We start from the raw sequence: 18,925 nt of genomic DNA, 5'->3' as shown, positions 1-18,925 counted from the left end.
GCGATGCTCTGCCCCTCTGGGGCGTCGCTCTGCCGCAAGCAGAGCCACTCTAGCGCCTGGGGCAGAGGCCAAGGAGCCATCCCTAGCGCCCGAGCCATCTTTGCTCCAATGGAGCCTTGGCTGTGGGAGTGGAAGAGAGAGACAGAGAGGAAGGGGCGGGGTGGAGAAGCAAATGGGCGCTTCTCCTACGTGCCCTGGCCGGGAATCGAACCCGGGTCCCCCGCACGCCAGGCCGACGCTCTACCGCTGAGCCTACCGGCCAGGGCCTTGTTTTGCTTTTTTACAGAGACAGAGAGAGAGGTAGAGAGAGGGATTGATAGGGACAGACAGATAGGAACGAAGAGAGATGAGAAGCATCAATCATTAGTTTTTTGTTGCAACACCTTAGTTGTTCATTGATTGCTTTCTCATATGTGCCTTGACCGTGGGGCTACATCAGATTGAGTAACCCCTTGCTCAAGCCAGCGACCTTGGGTCCACGCTGGTGAACTTTGCCCAAATCAGATGAGCCCACACTCAAGCTGGCGACCTCGAGGTCTCGAATCTGGGTCCTCTGCATCCCAGTCCAATCAGGCCAAAGAGCCATTTCTTAAGTGTGAGGCAGGCAGCTTTGTCGACAGAGTTTGTCACTTCTTGAGGTGCTGTTGTGACAAGGAGCCATGCTGACCTTTGGTATTTGATTTTGAAGGCTTTGGAAATCTTTCCAGGGTAGCACACATGGCCCACAGCAGGTGTCAGCGCGAGTCCTGCAGCTGCCGTTCTGACCCTCAAAGGGTGGCTAACATGATCAGTATTGCTAGAGGTTAAAAACTTCCCACCTGCTTGCTGCTCAGCCTCAAGTGTGGTTAAACTGTGAGTGACTGAAAATAGACCTTGTTGCAGCAAGCCAGCTTCCCCCTCCGTGCCAACTGATTTCTGGTGTTGGAGTGGGTGGGAAGAAGGAGCAGAAATTCACAAAAGGGCTCTTGAAAGATGAAATTCACATAACCACTTGGTGGGGGGGGGGAACCAGGGCTGAGGGACCAGTGCTCCTGTCTGCGGCCTTACCGTCAGGGCTGTTGCCTTTGCTTTTGGCCAGTCTGAAGCCACGGCGGGTCTGCCCGACCTCTGTTCTGCCCAGCGCTGGTTAATGAACTTGAAGACGGGGGGGGGGTGGTCCTGCCCCCGGAGAGTCAAGTTCCTTCTCTGGTTAGAACCTGTTTGTTGAAGCAGTTGGCGCTCTTTCCCCTTGGCCACCTCAGCCCTTGGAGAGCTTTGAAAAACCTTTTGGTCTCTTCCCATACACTCACTCCAGCATGGGTAGGTGAGTCTAGCCACAGGCAACTCTAAAGTCATCTCTACTTGATTTTGAAACCTACTGAGCCATGGTTTCACTTCCTCAAGGACAGCTTTATGTCCCCAGCTCGGTTTGCCCAAGCAGAACAAAATCAAGATAACCATGCCACGTGACTCAGTAATTCCACACTTGGGTGGAATTCATAGACTCAGAAGAAGTGAAAACATAAGCAGACAAACACTTGCCCGTGAATGTGTGTATGTGAGCGCTCCCTGCAGCATTATTCACCACAGCTGAAGTGTAGAGATGGCCCAGGTGCCCATCAGCTGGGAAACGGATAGACACAATGTGGTCCGTCCACACAGTGTAATGTTACGCGGAAATAAAAGGGAACAAAGCACTGATAAATGCTACAGCACGGACAAGAACATTGTGCTAAGTGAAAAAGCCAGTTGCAAAAAGTCAACAGTGGATGATTTCACATATATGAAATCTCCAGAATAGGCAAATCTGTAGAGACAGGAATCAGGTTAGTAGCCTGTCCAGGCAGTGGCACAGCGAATACAGCGTCAGCCTGGGACACGGAGGACCCAGGTTTAAAACCCCAAGGTTGCCGGCTTGAGCGCGGGCTCACCAGTTTATTGATACCTATTCATGCTGTTTCTTGACTCGAAGCTTTCCTAGGGTTTTGAAGACCCCTGGGCTACTTCTTTGAGCCTAAGTAAATCGACATTTGGGTTGTATCCCCTTACATCTGACAGAGTTTAGCATTGGTCTTATCCCTGAGACCTCTGAGGTATGAGTGGAGAGAGATGTCCCTGCCTGTCTCCTGTCTTCCTGCTTTGTTATCTCTGGGTATTTTTTTTTAAGATTTTATTTATTGCTTTTTAGAGAGAGGAGAGAGGGCGGGAGACGGGAAGGGTGGAGGAACGGAAAGCATTGACTTATAGTAGTTGCTTCTCATGTGTGCCTTGACTGGGCAAGCCTGGGATTTCAAACCAATGATCTCAACATTCCAGGTTGATGCTTCATCCACTGCGCCATCACAGGTCAGGCAGTATTTTTTTAAATTGATTTTAGGGAGAAGAAGGGAAAGATAGAGAAAGAAACGTCGACTTGTTGTTCTACTTATTTATGCATTCACTTGTTGATTCTTGTATGTGCCCTGACCGGGGATCAAACCTGCAACCTTGGAATATTGGGAAGATGCTCTAACCAACTGAGCCTCCTGTCCCAGAGCTTTCTCTGGGTATTTCGAGGACTAGAAGTACAGCCAGGCTGGGATCCCAGGGACATCAGAAATCTCTGACCCCTAAACTCCTGATGGGAACTTAGAAAATAGGACTTTAGTGGCTTGATTTGGTGGACTATTCTCTCTCTAGTCTCAAATTAGCTTCTGTGCTTCTTGGTGTTTTAGGGGAAGTTGGGAGGAGGGGATGATGGGAAAGAACATGGATTTCTAATTTCCCAATGTAACAATTTACCCCTTCTGTTCCCTACAGTGTTTGAACTGGTCAACCAAGGGTGAGTGTCCCCATCCCACCCCCGGTGGTTGTGATGCCCAAAGCTTGGTGGGCTGCGGAGCTGAGCAAGGCGGTTCTGGGTTCTGCTGAGAGGAGGCAGATGCGCAATGTCTTCTCCGCTCCTCATGTGGGTGTCGACCTTTCAGGCCTGTGATGGAGGTGCCCACCCTCAAACCGCTCTCCGAAGACCAGGCCCGTTTCTACTTCCAGGACCTGATCAAAGGCATTGAGTACTGTAAGCGGGACCTGAGGGAAGGGTCTCTCCCAGGGTAGTTAGCATTCCTAGGGCGTGAGTGGAAAGTAGGGAGTTTCTTATTTTTCTCCTAGAGCTCAAAGAGGCGGGCAGGAAACAGAACTGTCTGAGATGCAGAGTCACGGGCAGCTGCAGAGAACCCTCCTGTGGCCATGCCCTAGTAGCAGAAACCCTTATTCCTACCCCACAGGACAAATTAAGAGCAATGGCAAGAGTGAACATTTATCCAACACTTGCTGTGTTGACCAGGCATTGTTAGGGATTCTATTTCCCTTGTTCCTTATTCCCAGCAACCCTGGGATGGGCATCCTGTTTATCTCCTGGAACCTTAGTCTCCTCATCTGTAAAATGGGAATAAAGTGTCTCTTACCAGGGCTGAAATCAGCCAGTGCACATCAGTGGTTCCGATTGGCAGGTGTTATTCCTGATTCTGGTTGTTAAACATTTTGACTCTTACCCTTGCCTGTCACATTAGGATTGTGGCAAGATTTAAATGGGGTAAATAGGAAGTAGTTATCAGAATAGGTCCCAGCCTGGGCACTCAACACAGGACGCTGCTACCCATGTCATCATCTCCTCCATCATTATCATCATCATCACCACCACAGAAATGCAGTTGGGTCTTCCGGACCATAGGCTTGTTGTCCCCCATGGGTTGACATCCAGGCTATTGGCAGGAAGAACTAACTAAGTCCTCAGTCCTGTTTCATGGTTGACACTTTAAATAGACCTGCTCTAGTCATTGTTGGTTTGGTGAGCAGGTTGAGTGCTGGCATTAGTAAATGAGAATGTGTTTGTCACAAATCTTGAGGCTTCTAGTGGGGAGCCAAGCTCCACAAAAACTCTCCATGCTCTGTCACTGGTGACTAAGACTATAGCAGGCAATTTGTAATTGCTTTTGGCCATTTGTGTTTCATCATTTCTGAGGACGGGGAACATTCTTAAAGATCCTCTTTTCCCCTATTGTTCAGATGGGTGTCTAGCAGGTCTTGGAGAGGGAGCGTAGGAAGGCTCTGGGACCATGGTAGAACAGAGGCATCCAGTATGGGTATCTGGGCTGTGTTGTCCACTTGGAATGCCTCGTGTGGTTTTCCTGCCCCCTCTCTCCCATCCGGTGTCTTCTCTGCCCCCCAGTACACTATCAGAAGATCATCCACCGGGACATCAAACCTTCCAACCTCTTGGTTGGAGAAGATGGGCACATCAAGATTGCCGACTTTGGCGTGAGCAACGAGTTCAAGGGCAGCGATGCGCTTCTGTCTAACACTGTAGGCACGCCCGCCTTCATGGCGCCCGAGTCGCTCTCTGAGACCCGGAAAATCTTCTCTGGGAAGGTAGGTTTGGACTTACCTAAGGTGCTGAGTTCTGCCTGTGTTCGGGTCCTCTCAGTTATAAGTGGCAAAAATCTGACTTAGTGGCTGAAGCAGTGAATCCATTCAATTATGGAGATGAGTGGGGTACATTTGGCTTTGGGCTTGGTTAGATACAGAGATTCAAATAGGAATCCATCTGTCTACCTTTTAAGTCTGCTTTCCTGAATGGGTTTCCTCCCCAGATGGGTGGGTCACCAGCAGCTCCAGGTGCCTTTCTATCAGTTTACCAACAAGAAATAATCATTCCTCTTCCTGAAGAGCTCCAGCAGAAATCCTGGGGTTGGCTCTGATTGGCCCAGCATGGGTCATGTGCCCATCCTTGAACCAATCACTGTGCCTGGGGGAAGCAGTACTCTCATTGATCAGGCCTGGGTCGTGTGCCTGCCCAGAAGCTAGGGACAGGATCAACCCCACCTCAACTCCATGGACTGAGAATCAATGAGAGGTGGTTCCCCAAAGGAAAGCTGGAGGAGTTGATGCTGGACAGGCAAAAGCGGTAGGTGCCCATCACCACTGTTGTCCCCTCTCATGAAACTCCTTGTTTTTTCCTTGTAGGCCTTGGACGTTTGGGCCATGGGTGTGACACTGTACTGCTTTGTGTTTGGCCAGGTAACAGCGTGGGGGTGCCCTGCCTCCTGAGTGTGGCTGGATGGCCGCCTCGGATTAATAGTGACCGAGGGTTTACAGGGAGACAGTACTTACTCATTTAGAAGTCATATATTTTTATTTCTACAGTTAGGTCTGAATATGAAAAAGGATTCCTTCCAACAGGTATATATCTGTATGTGGTAGTCATATCTGTGAAAACATGATCTGTTAAAATAGAAAGATGGGCAGAGGCTCTTAGAGATTGTACATAGTTGATAGACTTAGGGCAAGGACAGCAAGTGTGCTCCTGTCCCCACTCCTAAACCTGAGACAGACAATACTAATCAATAATTGCACTTTTCCTCCTGAGCCCAACACTGCTTCGATGTTTTCTTCCACAGAGCATTCCTAGAAGCTGTTTGTTAGAGGGATAGAATTGGAATCGATGTTGAAATCCATTTGGTGTTTTTGATTTAGGGAGTACTGTTTTGCTGTTTTGTCTTTTTTTTGTCGTGGTTTGTTTTGTTTTGGGGTTTTTTTGCTGTTGTTAATCTTGATATTTACGGGTTTCTGTTTTTAACTTTGAAGTGCGGCTTGATATCCAGAGATGAAAGCATGGATTTTCTTTTTGTGAGCTTGTGCTATTGAGGAAAGCTTATAAAACTGGTTCTGTGAGGACGTAGGGGAGTTTGTAATCTCCTCCCCTTAACATTTGATTGGAAAATTTTCAATCATATAGCAAAGTTGAAAGAATTGTACAGTAAACGCCCATGAGGCTGCCACTTGGATTCTGCCATAAAGAATCTTGCTTTGTCACATGTCTGTGCATCCTCAGTCTACGTTACTTTTTTTTTTTTTTTTTACGTATTTCAGAGTAAGTTACCAGCATCTCGACCCTCCCAGTGCTCTAGGGTGCAGTGATTAGCTGGAGCTCTCACTGTGTGTTCGTGGTTCTCTTTTTGTGTGTGTTTGGTAAAGATGACATATAGTGAAATGTACAGGTCTTTAAAAGATTTTATTTATTCATTTTAGAGAACATAGAGAAGGGATGGGGAGGACAGGAAGCATCATCTACCATATGTACCTTGACCAGGCAAGCCCAGAGTTTCAAACCAGCAACCTCAGCATTCCAGGTCGGTGCTTTATCCACTGCACCACCACAGGTCAGGCCAAATGTACAGGTCTTAAGTGTACTATTTAATAAGTTTTGTTATGTAGATATACCTGTGTCGTCCAAACTTCTTATTTCAAGTTACTGCTCTTAAGTCATTTTCCTTGGGACAGGAGTGGACCAGGTCACTTTCTGAGACTTTTTCAACCTTCACATAAACAGTTATTATGTTCCTGTTTCCAACATAATAACTGAGCTCCTCCGGAGTCAGGCCCTCCCCTGCTGGGGGAGATGGCTGATTTGTACCCAGGAGGTGGCGTGTGAGTGGCTACAGAATCAGCCCAGTCTAGACTTAAATCCCAGTTTTGCACTTCCTGAGACATGTCACCTCTCTGACTTTCTGTTTTTCTCTTTTGTAAAATGAGAACAATACTTATTATTTCTTACGGTGACTGAGAGGATCAACAGAAACCAGTGCTCATTAACTCAACAAGTATTTATTGAGCCTCTACTTTGTGCCAGGGGATGCTGCTGGGCAGTGGGGAGGCAGCAATGAGCAAGGCAGACAGAAATCCCAGCCCTCCTGGAGCTGATGTTCCAGGACAGGAGTTAAACAGAAAACAAATACATATGTAATATAGCATCAGGGATAGACGCCGTGATGAGAAGGCGCATGGCGGCAGGGTGGGCAGGGCGTGCCTGCCTGAGACAGGAGCTCAGGAAGGCTTCCCTGAGAAGGTGTGCTCTGATCAGACACCTGAATGATGGGAGAAAAGCCAGGCAGGTGTTGGTGGGACAAACATTCCAGGCAGAGGAAATTCCGAGCCAATGAAATATTCATCCTGAGAAACCTCAGTACAGGTCCTGGTCCAGGGTAAGCCCTCACAAATCTCTGCTGTGACTGTGTTGACTTTTGTGTTGTTCACCAAGTAGGTGGGTGAAGAAGAGTGTTTGCATTTTTTTCTGATCCTTCTAGAACTTGGTGGGGGGCGGGGATGTGAGCTGCTCCCTCCCTAGATCAGGCCACGGTCTGTCTGTTTCCCTGCTGTAACCCCTGTGGAGTGACACCGCACAGAGCGGCCCCTGTAGGACAGATGTGCCAGCCACTGACAGCCGTTCTGACCTCTTTGCAGTGCCCGTTCATGGACGAGCGGATCCTGTATTTACACAGTAAGATCAAGAGTCAGGCTCTGGAATTTCCAGACCAGTGAGTATCTACTGGCTGCCCCGAGTCGCCTCATTCTCTGAGCCCTAAGTGGACCTGCGCGTCTGTCTCTCAGACTTCTGACACGTCTCTCGCCCCCAGGCCAGACATAGCCGAGGACTTGAAGGACCTGATCACCCGCATGTTGGACAAGAACCCCGAGTCGCGGATCATGGTGCCGGAGATCAAGGTACCTGGGGACCGCTGCTGTCCTGTGGGGCACGTGCTGGTGGTTTGGCCTGCGTCCTCTGCTTGGAACTGTTTGGCTCAGCACTGCCTTGGCAGGCCCCTTGCCCCACACCCTCCGTGCCATGCCCTCCTTGGACCGCTGCCCTCCATACTGTGAGGCCTGTGAGCTGCCGGCTGGGAGGCAGGAGGAGGATTTGGGGCTTGTGCGGATGTGATTGTGGAAGTGGGGGCCTGCTGCCACCAGAGCAGCCAGCACGCACTCTGATTGGCTTGGGCTGATGGCATCCACCCTCCCCAGACAGGACGGCGGCCTCTGTGTGCTCCATGCGTTGGCTCCTGGGCCCTTGCCTGGACCCTCTCCATCCCTTTGAGAAATGGCAGTGAGGATGGGAAGAAGTTAGCAGTGTGACCCCACTCCCCACCCTGGCCTGCCGACTTCCAACCTATTGCAGAAAGCACTGTTAGGAGAGACCCCTGTTTACTTCCAGCACCGCAACCAATGCCACAGCCACACCCACACATCTGGCTCTTTAAGAAATCTAGAGCTTTGCTTCTGGGACCTCTAGGTGCCTAGCTAACTAGCATTAGAAGAGGGGGAAGCCCTGGCCGGGTTGGCTCAGCGGTAGAGCGTCGGCCTAGCGTGCGGAGGACCCGGGTTCGATTCCTGGCCAGGGCACACAGGAGAAGCGCCCATTTGCTTCTCCACCCCTCCACCGCGCTTTCCTCTCTGTCTCTCTCTTCCCCTCCCGCAGCCAAGGCTCCAATGGAGCAAAGATGGCCCGGGCGCTGGGGATGGCTCTGTGGCCTCTGCCTCAGGCGCTAGAGTGGCTCTGGTTGCAACATGGCGACGCCCAGGATGGGCAGAGCATCGCCCCCTGGTGGGCAGAGCGTCGCCCCTGGTGGGCGTGCTGGGTGGATCCCGGTCGGGCGCATGTGGGAGTCTGTCTGACTGTCTCTCCCTGTTTCCAGCTTCAAAAAAAAAAAAAAGAAGAGGGGGAAGCCCAGGATGTCACAGATTAGGACTTGGACCCAGGGGTGTTTAGTGGGGGACAGACCCCTGCCTGAGTCCTCTCTTTATTGTGTCCTTCCAGCTGGTCTGTGGTCATGGTACCTCCCTGAGCCTCTGTGTGCCCTGCTATAAAATGGGAAGGAGGCTTCCTGCCCTGAGCTGAGCTTTCCGAGCATGAGGGAAGTGGGTGATGGGTGATGGGTGCTCCTCTGGCAACCATGCGGGGCAGATACCAAATCCCAGTTACTTCTGCCAAGATATGGGCCAGGTGGAGACTCTGATCTGCACACATCTCAGCCTCGTTGCTCCCTCCCATTCTCTGTCTCTCGTCTCTTCCATGTTCCCTCCCATCTTGCTCACCCCTGCCCTCTGCCCGGCTTCTCAGCTCTCCTGCATGTCTGACCTCAGGCCACTGCCTCTCCCCTCCTGCACCCCTTCCCTGGCTCCGCTGTCCTGCCTCCGGGAGCCAGCAGAGCCCACCCTTCCCCCTTCCTGTCATTTGTTGAAGCTGCACCCCTGGGTCACGAGGCACGGGGCAGAGCCATTGCCGTCGGAGGACGAGAACTGCACGCTGGTCGAGGTGACCGAAGAGGAAGTCGAGAACTCGGTCAAACACATTCCCAGCCTGGCGACCGTGGTAAGGCGGCACGAACCACTGACCGAGAACAGGGACAGAGAGTCGCTGAAGGCGGGCCCTGGCAGGACAGGCCAGGACACAGGCAGGCATCTGAGAAGCAGGCAGTGGGCCTCAAAGTCAGAGGACGGACAGCTGGCTCTGCACCTCACCCACGGCCACCGGCCTCTGGGTGTCAGGCACACATCGGGCCAGGTGCCCCCGTGTCTTCTAGCTTGAATTCTATCTATAGCCAGACCCCGTGTTGCAGTGGAGAGGGGTGTCCCCTCTGCAAGGATCCTACTGCCCCGTCTAGAACGCCTGCTTTCAGAGCATGTCGGGGAGCAGAAGGAAGAGAAGGGGCAGGGCCGGTGCCAGGGAAGAGCCAGGGCCAAGGCTGCCGAGACAGGACTCCCCCCACCCTGGGCAATCTCCAGTCTCCAGGGCGAATGGCTTAGCTTCTCTCATGTCTGCTGTGCGCACAGCTCCAGGGCTAAGGGCAGGGTCCCATTCCACACGCCTCAGAAGGTTCTTCCTCACTCCCGAGGGTGGGGGTCATTCACAAGGCACCAGGCCCCTTCCATAGCCTCACACTTGGATCCTGATCCAGGAAGAAGGAGCCAGAATGTGGAATCCTCCAGCTCAACCTCAGACAGAGACTCTGGGGGTCACCCACTAGCCAAGCCTCTGCACTTCAGGATGTTTGGCCCCAGGAGGGAGACCAGGACCCTCAGGGACCCAGCTCCCCGGCAACAGTCCTGGGGCAGAATCCACTGGCCAGCCACCATGGCCACCTCCAAAGCCCTAGCCCCCACAGACAGGCAGGGCCCTAGGCCCTGGGCTCTGGGCGGGGCCTCGTGTGATTCCCCGGGTAGGAGCCCAAGTGCTGGCCCCTTTTCTCCCAGCTTGCACCTCTGCCTTCTGCTTCCCCACACACTTTCTCTCTCCTGCTCTCAAACCCTGAGCCCCTGTGCAGGGCCTCCATTTACATCTTCCTCCTCCTTCCCTACCTGGGGCCTCTGCATGACTTCCATTGTTTAAAACTCACCTGCACCCACTCACTCTTTCTCATCCACCTCCTGCGCCTACGTCCTATGCCCCTAGTGGGGCAGGTGGCTGGTGTCGGACCCCAGCACCCACCATGGGTTATTCTGTTCCAGGCTTGGGATGTTCTTGGGAGAAGGCGTCTGACCCTAGAGGCCTGAGCTAGTCCTTGGTTATCTAGGAAGCGCTTGAACACTTGAGTGGTCTCCCATCCTGTGCTGGGAGCAGGGGTGCAGTGATGAAGAAAACTAACAGGGAACCCCCCCCCCGTCCTGGAGAGGCAGACGCTGAGCAAACCACCAACAAATGTACGGTGTAAGGGGCCGCAAGGTGTACCCCTAAGGGAGCACACGACTTGGGTGACAGATTGGATACGGCCACCTGGAAGAAGCGCTGTGTGCTGAGAGGTGTGGGAAGCGCATGCAGGGTTTGAATCCGGAGCCGCACAGTCAGGGTTGGCCTCTGGAAGGTCCCACGTGGAGGGTGGACGGTGAGGGGTCAGGGAGGAAGTGGGGGCTACTGTAGCCATCTGAGAGGGGCGTGGCTGCAGCAGGGAAGTCCAGGTCCCCTCCTGGCACCCTGTGTGTGCTGGGCATGGGGTTACAGAGAGGAACTGGGCACACCAGCCCTCAAGGGGCTCTTGGCTTCATGAGAAAGATGGGCCTGGGACGAATCTCCTTCCTGTGCCACCACATAGTAACAGGCCAGCGCGGAGAGAGGCAGGAGCGGAGGCTTCACAGAGGAGAGGCTGGGAAGGGCTGGCTAGTTAGAGAAGACCACAGGGGAGGTGCAGGGCAGGGTGGTCTTGCCAGGGAGTGGGCGGAGGCGACCCTTGCAAAGGCCTGGAGGAGAGGGCTGTCGTGACCCAGGGGCTGCAGATCCCAGGCCTTGGCAAGCAATGGCCTTCGTTCTCTAAGTCAGTGTCCTTTTTTTTTCTTTCTTTCTTTATTGAGATGAAATTCATGTAACATAAAAGGAACCATTTCAAAGTGAACAATACAGTGGCATGTGTTACATTTACAATATGTGACTGTCAGGTCGATAGTTGTGATGCCGTCACCCTAAAGGCAACCTTGTCCTCATTAGCCGTCACTCTCAGTTCTCTCCTCCCCAGCCCCTGGCACCCACCAGTCTGTTCTGAGTCTGTTCTGAGTCTGTACAGATTGGCCTGTTCTGGACACTTCATATAAAGAGATTCAGAAAATCTGTGGCCTTTGGTGTCTGGCTTCTTTTATTTATTATGTTCTTGAGGTTCATCCATATTGTAGCATGCGATTTCTTTTTATAGCTGAGGAATATTCCCCTGTATGGGTAGACCACATTTTGTTTATCTGTTCTTCAGTTGGAAATTTGGGTGTTTCCACCTTTTGGTAAATCAGTGTGTGTGTGTGCGTGTGTGTATGTAACATTTATCTTCTTAGCAGTAAATCCTTAAATAATCAGAATCTCAATATGCGAGTCAGCTTGAAGAGGCACTGTGCTCTGCCTGAAGGGGGTAGGGGCCAGAGACTTACGGGTGTTGAGGCCATTTTCTTGAAAATTCCTTCATGGGAACCAAGGGTGACTGGTTCACTCCCTTGCTCCAGAATCTTCCATGGCTCCCTGGCTGGCAAGAGGATAAGTTCCAAACTCCTAGAGTGAGATATTCTAAGTCAGGGATATAAAGTAGTACAGCCACTGTGGACAGCAGTCTGGCAGGTCCTCCAAACTGGTAAACCTGGGTACCGTGTGATCTGAGCATTTCACTCCTGAGGATAGACCCCAGAGAAGTGAAAACATTTTGTGTGGAAAACATATATCCACACAAAAACTTGGACACCAGTGTTTACAGCAGCATTATTCACAATAGCCAGAAAGGGGAAACAACCCACACGTCCACCGATGGATGAATGGACAGAGAAAGTGTATGTCCATACAAAGGAACACTAGTCAGCCACAAAAAGGAATGAAATACTGATATAATGTAGCTGAACCTCAAAAACATGATGCTGAGTGACAGAGGCCAGGCACAAAGGGTCACCTATGGCCCTGGCCGGTTGGCTCAGTGGTAGAGCATCTGCTCGGTGTGTCAAAGTCCTGGGTTTGATTCCTGGTCAGGGCACACAGGTAAAGCGCTCATCTGCTTCTTCACCCCCACCCCCATCCTTTCTCTCTATCTTTGCCTCTTGCAGCCATGGCTCAGTTTGAGCAAAGTTGACCCCAGGTGCTGAGGATGGCTCCATGGCCTTGCCTCAGGCACTAAAGTAGCTTGGTTGCCGAGCAGTGGAACAGCATCTCCAGATGGGCAGAGCATTGCCCAGTAAGGGGCTTGGCAGGTCAATCCTGGTCAGGGAGCATGCAGGAGTCTGTCTGCCTCCCTGCCTCTCGATTAATACTACTAATAATAAAAGAGTCACTGACTGTGTCCTTCCATTTACATGAAATGTCCAGAACACAGTTTGGTATATGCCAGGGGCTGGGAGTTGGAATAGAAAGGGACTGACTGCTAATGGGGAGAAGGTTTCTTTTTTTTTTTTCTTTTCTTTTTGGTGGCAGAGACAGAGAGAGTCAGAGAGAAGGACAGATAGGGACAGACAGGAAGGGAGAGAGATGAGAAACATCAATTTTTCGTTGCGGTTCTTGAGTTGTTCATTGATTGATTTCTCATATGTGCCTTGACCGGGGGCTACAGCAGGACCGAGTGACCCCTTGCTCGAGCCAGTGACCTTGGGCTCAAGCTGGTGAGCCTTGCTCAAACCCGATGAGCCTGCGCTCAAGCTGGCGACGTCGGGGTCTCGAACCTGGGTCCTCTGCATCCCAGTCCAATGCTCTATCCACTACGGCACCACCTGGTCAGGCGGGAGAAGGTTTCTTTATAGAGTGATAGAAATGTTTTGAAATTAGATAGTGGTGATATGAACATACAAAAAGCCACGGAATTGTACACTTAAAAAATGGTGAATTTTATGTTGTGGGAATTATATTTCAATTTTTAAAAAGTACAGTAAACCCCCCCCACACACACACACACACCCATACCCACACCTCCGTTATACCTGGGAAGCAATAGTTGGCTTCTTGTTGGTGTGGTCATAAATGGCTTTCACTGAAGCTGGAGCCCTGGCCTTGAAGACGGGACAGGTTGATGAACCAGCAGGGCACATCAGCAATGGCTCAGGTGAGACGGGTGGTACCAGGTGGACTGAAGCGACAGTGCAGGCCCGCTCTCCGGGAGCACAGGGTTCTCTGGGGGCCGGGCAGGCCAAGAGTAGATGATGCCCGACTTGAATGTCAGACCGAGGAGTTTAGACTGAATCTTGTTGGCACGGGGAGGTTCTGGGAGTGGGCCAGTCTGAAGAGGTGACGACTTGGGCTGCTCTAGCCCGGATGCTGCCTAGTGTCTCTCAAAGGCCGGCCGTGGGCCACCAGCCCTGGGAGCTGGCAAGGGGCTAGGGGAGAAAGGATGAGGAAGGGAGGATGTTGCCTGGAATCCCTGCTCCCAGTGCTGGACACAGATGTTCTCCCCTTCAGATCCTGGTGAAGACCATGATACGAAAACGCTCCTTCGGGAACCCGTTTGAGGGCAGCCGGCGTGAGGAGCGCTTGTCAGCACCTGGGAACCCTCTCGCGTGAGTGTCCGCCTGCCTTCCTGGGGCGCGGGGGGGCCGCATGCAGTGCAGCCAGTCGGCCTGCTCTGCCGGTCAGCCCGCTCTGTCAGTTGGCCCACTCTGCCAGGACCATCCCTGGAGCAGGACCGTCTGGACAGACCGAGACCGGCCCGGGCACACTGGGGCAGGCAGAGTGGCTGCCTGCTGCGGTTTCACCCCACCCGGGCTCAGCCCGCCTCCCTTTGTCGGGAGCTCATCCACCCTGAAGGTTCACCTTTCTCAGGGGGCTTGCACTTTAGCGGGGGAGGGGGACTCCTGACAACTAGAAAGCACTTTTGTGGCCAGAAGCAGGCTTGCTTGATGCAGGGGTATTCTGCCCTGTGCTGGGTGAGCAAGCCAGTCTCGGGACCCTATGTGTCATGGCAGAGCGGCATCCTTATAACCTCCCTGGCAGCAGCTCTGTCAGCTGGTGTTTGGGGTCTGAGTGTTTCTGGAGATGGGCTGTGGGCATCCCATGGCCCCCAACTGTCCTTTCTCACTTCCCTTTTCCCTCCCCTCTGGCGATTCCAGCAAAAAGCCAACCAGGGAGTGGGAACCCCTGTCTGAGCCCAAGGTAAAGCCAGCCTGCCTGCTCAGCCACCTCTGCAGGGACCTGGGGGCGGGGCAGCTGCAGGGCATGGGGGAGGGGGGGGTGGGCACCCCCTCCCCCCACGGCAGATGTTTCTTCCTGCTGGGCCAGGCTCACCTTGGACCTCTGGACCCAGGATGGAAAGGACGGCTGTCCAGGGGCTTGGGCCCAAAGGCGGGTCATGCATGTGGACTGGGGCTGCGGGTGCATGGCGCTCCACCCAGAATACCTGTGGACTCGCTCAGGTCTGACGGCCCATCTGGGCACCCACAGGTCCTCAGTACCCATCAGTGGTGCTGCAGCTCTGTCCCAGGGCCCCGTGGCTGCCCCTGCTGTGGGTCGGCATGGTCAGCTCGAAAATCAGGCATGTTGCATATGTGGCTCTCCCTCGTGGTTCTCTGGCATCTGCCCTTTCTCCTCCGATTCGTTAAGACCTATTATAGAAAATAAGTCTCCTTCCAGTGTGCTGTGAATTAATGTAAGAGCCCTCTGCCTCTGGGGAGGAGGGTCTGGTGCTCTCTCCCCTGGCTGGCCACCCCTCTTCCAAACACACACCCAGGTCAGTGTTACCGGCATTTCGGGACAGATGAGAAATTTTGTTCCTGAAAGACTGAGGTGACCAATGGTACCCCTTCTGCCACTCATCCCCCCAGTGCCTATGGCAGGGTGGCTGTCCCAGCATTCTTCCCACTGAGCCTGACTCACCACCTCAGCCTCAGCCGGGAGCTCCGCGCAGCCGTTTCTGTAATTTCAATGCAGCTTTATCGAGATATAATTCACATACCGTACAATTCACACGTTTAGAGCTTATATTTCAATGGTTTTTAACATAGTCACAGAGTTGTGCAAGCACCCAGCTCCCCCACGCCCCAGCCACTGCCAATCTACTTTTAGTTTCTCTGCATTGCCTATTCTGACCATTTCACATAAATGAAATCACACAGTATGTGGTCCTTTGTGTCTGGCTTCTTTCACTCAGCATCATGTTTTCATTCATTCTTTCTTTTTTTTTTTTACATCCATTCCTTGATTTTTAGTGAGAAAGGGAGTGAGAGACATAGGAACATCGATCCATTTTCGTATGTGCCCTGACCAGGACAATGCTCTCACCAACTGAGCTGTCCAGCTAGGGCAGCATCATGTCTTCAAGGTTCCATCTATGATGTGGCATGTGTCGCTGCTTCGTTCTTTTTCATGGCCGAAGAATATTCCATTGTATGGAGAGACCACATTTTATTTATCTGTTCAACTGGTGATGGAGACTGTCTCCACTTTTTGGCTATCATGAATGAGTAACGCTGCCGTAAACATTCTTGCACAAGCATCAGCTTTTTCCATTTGTTAGGGATTGGCTTAGATCAGTGGTAGTCAACCTGGCCCCTACCGCCCACTAATGGGCGTTCCAGCTTTCATGGTGGGCGGTAGCGGAGCAACCAAAGTATAAATAAAAAGATAGATTTAACTATAGTAAGTTGTTTTATAGAGATTTATTCTGCCAAACAGCAAAAATCCGACATAAAATACTTGGTAAGTAATTATTATTATATGCTTTAACTTGCTGTAACTCTGCTTTATAAATTTTATAAAGTAAAGTTACTTCCCTACTTTATAAATCACCATTACTGTGGAACCAGTGGGCGGTTAGAAAATTTTACTACTAACAGATACAAAAGTGGACGGTAGGTATAAAAAGGTTGACTACCTCTGGCTTAGATGAAATGTATTGGCCACACCCATACCATAGGAGTCAGGGCTTAGATGGTAACATAGGAGGGATGTTTGGGGATTACTTGTACTTTTCTGGAGCAGGGAAAGTGACAATTTTCAGTCAGAGCCGGTCATCACCAGACCGAGAAGGCTGCCTCAGTCCCTGCCAGATGTCTCTGCAGTCAGATGACAGGGTGGGCCCTCCTATAGTTGGAGCCTCACAGAGTGACAGGGAGTATAAGTGTAATGGACTGGCCTTTCTCTCTTCAACCTGAGTTGTAAGCTTTGCCTCCAGTCTGTATGCAAATCTGTTGTTTTTATTCTTTTTTTCCCCAATGAGATCAACATTTCACAACATTAACAGGCTGAAATTGGTCCAAAGGGCTTTAATGCCCCTTTATTCCCTCATCTGTAGACCCAGCAACACCTGGAGGTGACCTGCCCTTGCCCTCGGGCCACAGGTGGGATACTTCGGTTGTCCATTTTGTCCAGCACTCAGTAGCTGCAGGGCTTAGTCAGTCATCAGAGACCTTGGTCCCAAGTCCTGCCAGCTGTCTGCAGCAAGGCCAGCCAGTAGGGCATAAACTGAGAGTCTGTTTGGCCATCTAGTGACCATACTCCTCCCCTGGAGACTTGAACCCTCTTCTTTGGCAGAAACATAGAGCCGATGAGTGTGATTTTTAAACAAAAAGACTTCTTCCCTTCTGGCCAGGGGCACACAGTGAACATTAGTCCTGTATGACAAGTCCAGTGGCTTCCCGTAGAAGGGGCGACTGCTTGGAGGTGGCAGAGAGTTTGGGCCTCTCCTTAGGGATTTTCCATCCATCTCTATCACTCCACAGGCCTGCTCCCCCCCCGCCCCCCAGGCAGCTTCTAGCAGGGTGCTTGGGGCTATGGCCTCTCTGGGACATAAGGACTCCTCTCCTCCCACCAACTTGGTCTGTTCTACTCTGATCACTCGCATTGCCAAGAGGAGGGAGGGCCCTTCTCTTTTTTGTTGTTGTTGACAACTGTTTTTAGAAGCCGGTTATGTGCCAGGACAAGCCCAGGTGGTCCTACTTGCTGTTCCCAAGAAGTTCACCTAGTGACTGAAAACAAGTGTCATGGTTCCTGCCCTGCAAGAGCGTAACCCCTAAAAGGGACAGGGGTCGAGATAACCTAAAAGACCTCAGTGAATAGGCTGCAGAGTGGGTCCCACAAAGGACTACCTGTGCCATGATTTAAGGCTTAAATCACGTAGGAAGATCTGCCTGTATTTTTATAGTATTCTCAGCTATTGTTGGCAAATAACACTGGTTTTCCATTTTCAGAGGGGATACAAAATTTTCAATAAGCAAGGAAAAAGGGTCAGAGAACCTACAAGAAGAGGTTAAGGAAACAACTTTGCAGGCCATGCAGGACCCCAGAACGCTGGTTCTGGGCTGTTACCAGCATTGCCTGCTCTTAATGTTGGGTTTCTGTTCTATGAGCAGGAAGCAAGGCAGCGAAGACAGCCTGCGAGTCCCCGACCCGCCCCCTGTGGGGGAGGAGGAGGAGGAAGTGTTCTTGTGAAAGGCAGTTTGCCCTTGGAGAGTTGTGGGGCCCCAGGCCCGGCCTCTGAGCATGCTTTCATCCTCTGCCACCAGAAGACGCCATGGAGTAGCTGCCGGACCGCCTGTGACCACGCATGCTCAGCGTCTCATCTCCCGGGCTGCGCACCCTGTGTTTCCATAGCAGCATGTCCAACGGAAACTGAGCACGTGTGTAGAGCCTTGCCCGTCATCTCTGGTTGGTTGTTTTGTTGCGGTTTTTTTTTCCTTTGTTGTTTTAAAGGGGACAAAAAAAAAAAGACTCCATGACATCGACCTTGGCCGCTGGCTGGCTGAATGGGCAGGTGTGAGAAGTTGCAGACCCAGAGCCACGTGCATTTTGAGACAATTGCTTTTTAAAACGTTGTTATACCAAAAATCCTTCATAGTGAACTGGGAACCGTGTCAGGTATTCCAAGTGAACGTGTGTGAGGTTTGAAGACCGTGATAAACTGGCAGAAAACTCCAGCGGTGTAGCCTCAGACCACAGAGTTAGTCAGTTGCTGTATTTGAAAGGGAGCTGAGTGGACGTGGTGTCTCCTGCAAACCCCAAACCTAAAACATGTGCCACCTTCGGGAACTGAACTGTGGACTCAAGGAGTCAAGGCAGGGCTGGCCCTCAGTAGCTGCAGGGAGCTGCTGTGCAACTTATTTGTAAGAAGGACTTGAACTTTTTTTTTTTAATGGCTAGAGTTGTAGTCAGAAAAACGGAAAGGGCTTGATGTTTGCTTTGCAAAGGGGATTTTCCAACCCTTGAAGGGCATTTGTGGTTGTGCTGGGAGAGGTCTCACTTGAAGGACTTGAATGCATTTTTTTTTGAAAGCCACTTAAAGTAGATTTCTGAAGGAGTTCACTGAGCTTTCTTAGTAAATCTCTTGTTAAATTACAAAAACATCAGGGTGAAATCCTATACTTCCATGTACATTACATGGCTTAAGAGTGAACAAACAAGCCAAAATTTTCAGTTCTTTGCTTAGACTGAACCCCAGAGTAGTTCAGAATTCATTAAGGGCTTCCAGGATCCACACACGGCTTCAGGCATGTGATCGGAGGGACAACCAATGAAACCTATGCTTGTTGTAATTAGTTTAGCTTGTTTATAACCTGTGTAGTGTAGAGACTGCTAACGTTTTGTTCTCTTCTTAAATATTAGCTGAGTGTTGTAGTTACTGAAACAGTTTTATCCAGTTTCTGGAGGGCCGGTTAGGAAATACTTTCATTGGACTGAGACGCAGATGTGACCTCTTTCTGC

General features: G+C 51.3%; 1 protein-coding gene across 1 annotated transcript in view; it reads left to right on the top strand.

Moving 5' to 3' along the window:
- The window catches only part of CAMKK2 (calcium/calmodulin dependent protein kinase kinase 2), a 386,485-nt gene that overhangs the window by 348,563 nt on the left and 18,997 nt on the right, over nucleotides 1-18,925 (top strand). The window contains 10 exon segments of the mRNA XM_066254470.1: nucleotides 2,779-2,800; nucleotides 2,946-3,034; nucleotides 4,187-4,386; nucleotides 4,981-5,034; nucleotides 7,258-7,331; nucleotides 7,431-7,518; nucleotides 9,035-9,163; nucleotides 13,694-13,791; nucleotides 14,341-14,383; nucleotides 17,578-17,761. Of these exon segments, the coding sequence (XP_066110567.1) occupies nucleotides 2,779-2,800; nucleotides 2,946-3,034; nucleotides 4,187-4,386; nucleotides 4,981-5,034; nucleotides 7,258-7,331; nucleotides 7,431-7,518; nucleotides 9,035-9,163; nucleotides 13,694-13,791; nucleotides 14,341-14,383; nucleotides 17,578-17,761 (981 nt within the window).

The sequence above is a fragment of the Saccopteryx bilineata genome, chromosome 2, assembly GCF_036850765.1.
Source record: "Saccopteryx bilineata isolate mSacBil1 chromosome 2, mSacBil1_pri_phased_curated, whole genome shotgun sequence".
NCBI lineage: Eukaryota > Metazoa > Chordata > Mammalia > Chiroptera > Emballonuridae > Saccopteryx > Saccopteryx bilineata.
The sequence above is the reverse complement of the archived record's forward strand: the minus strand, read 5'-3'. Positions and strand labels throughout refer to the sequence as shown.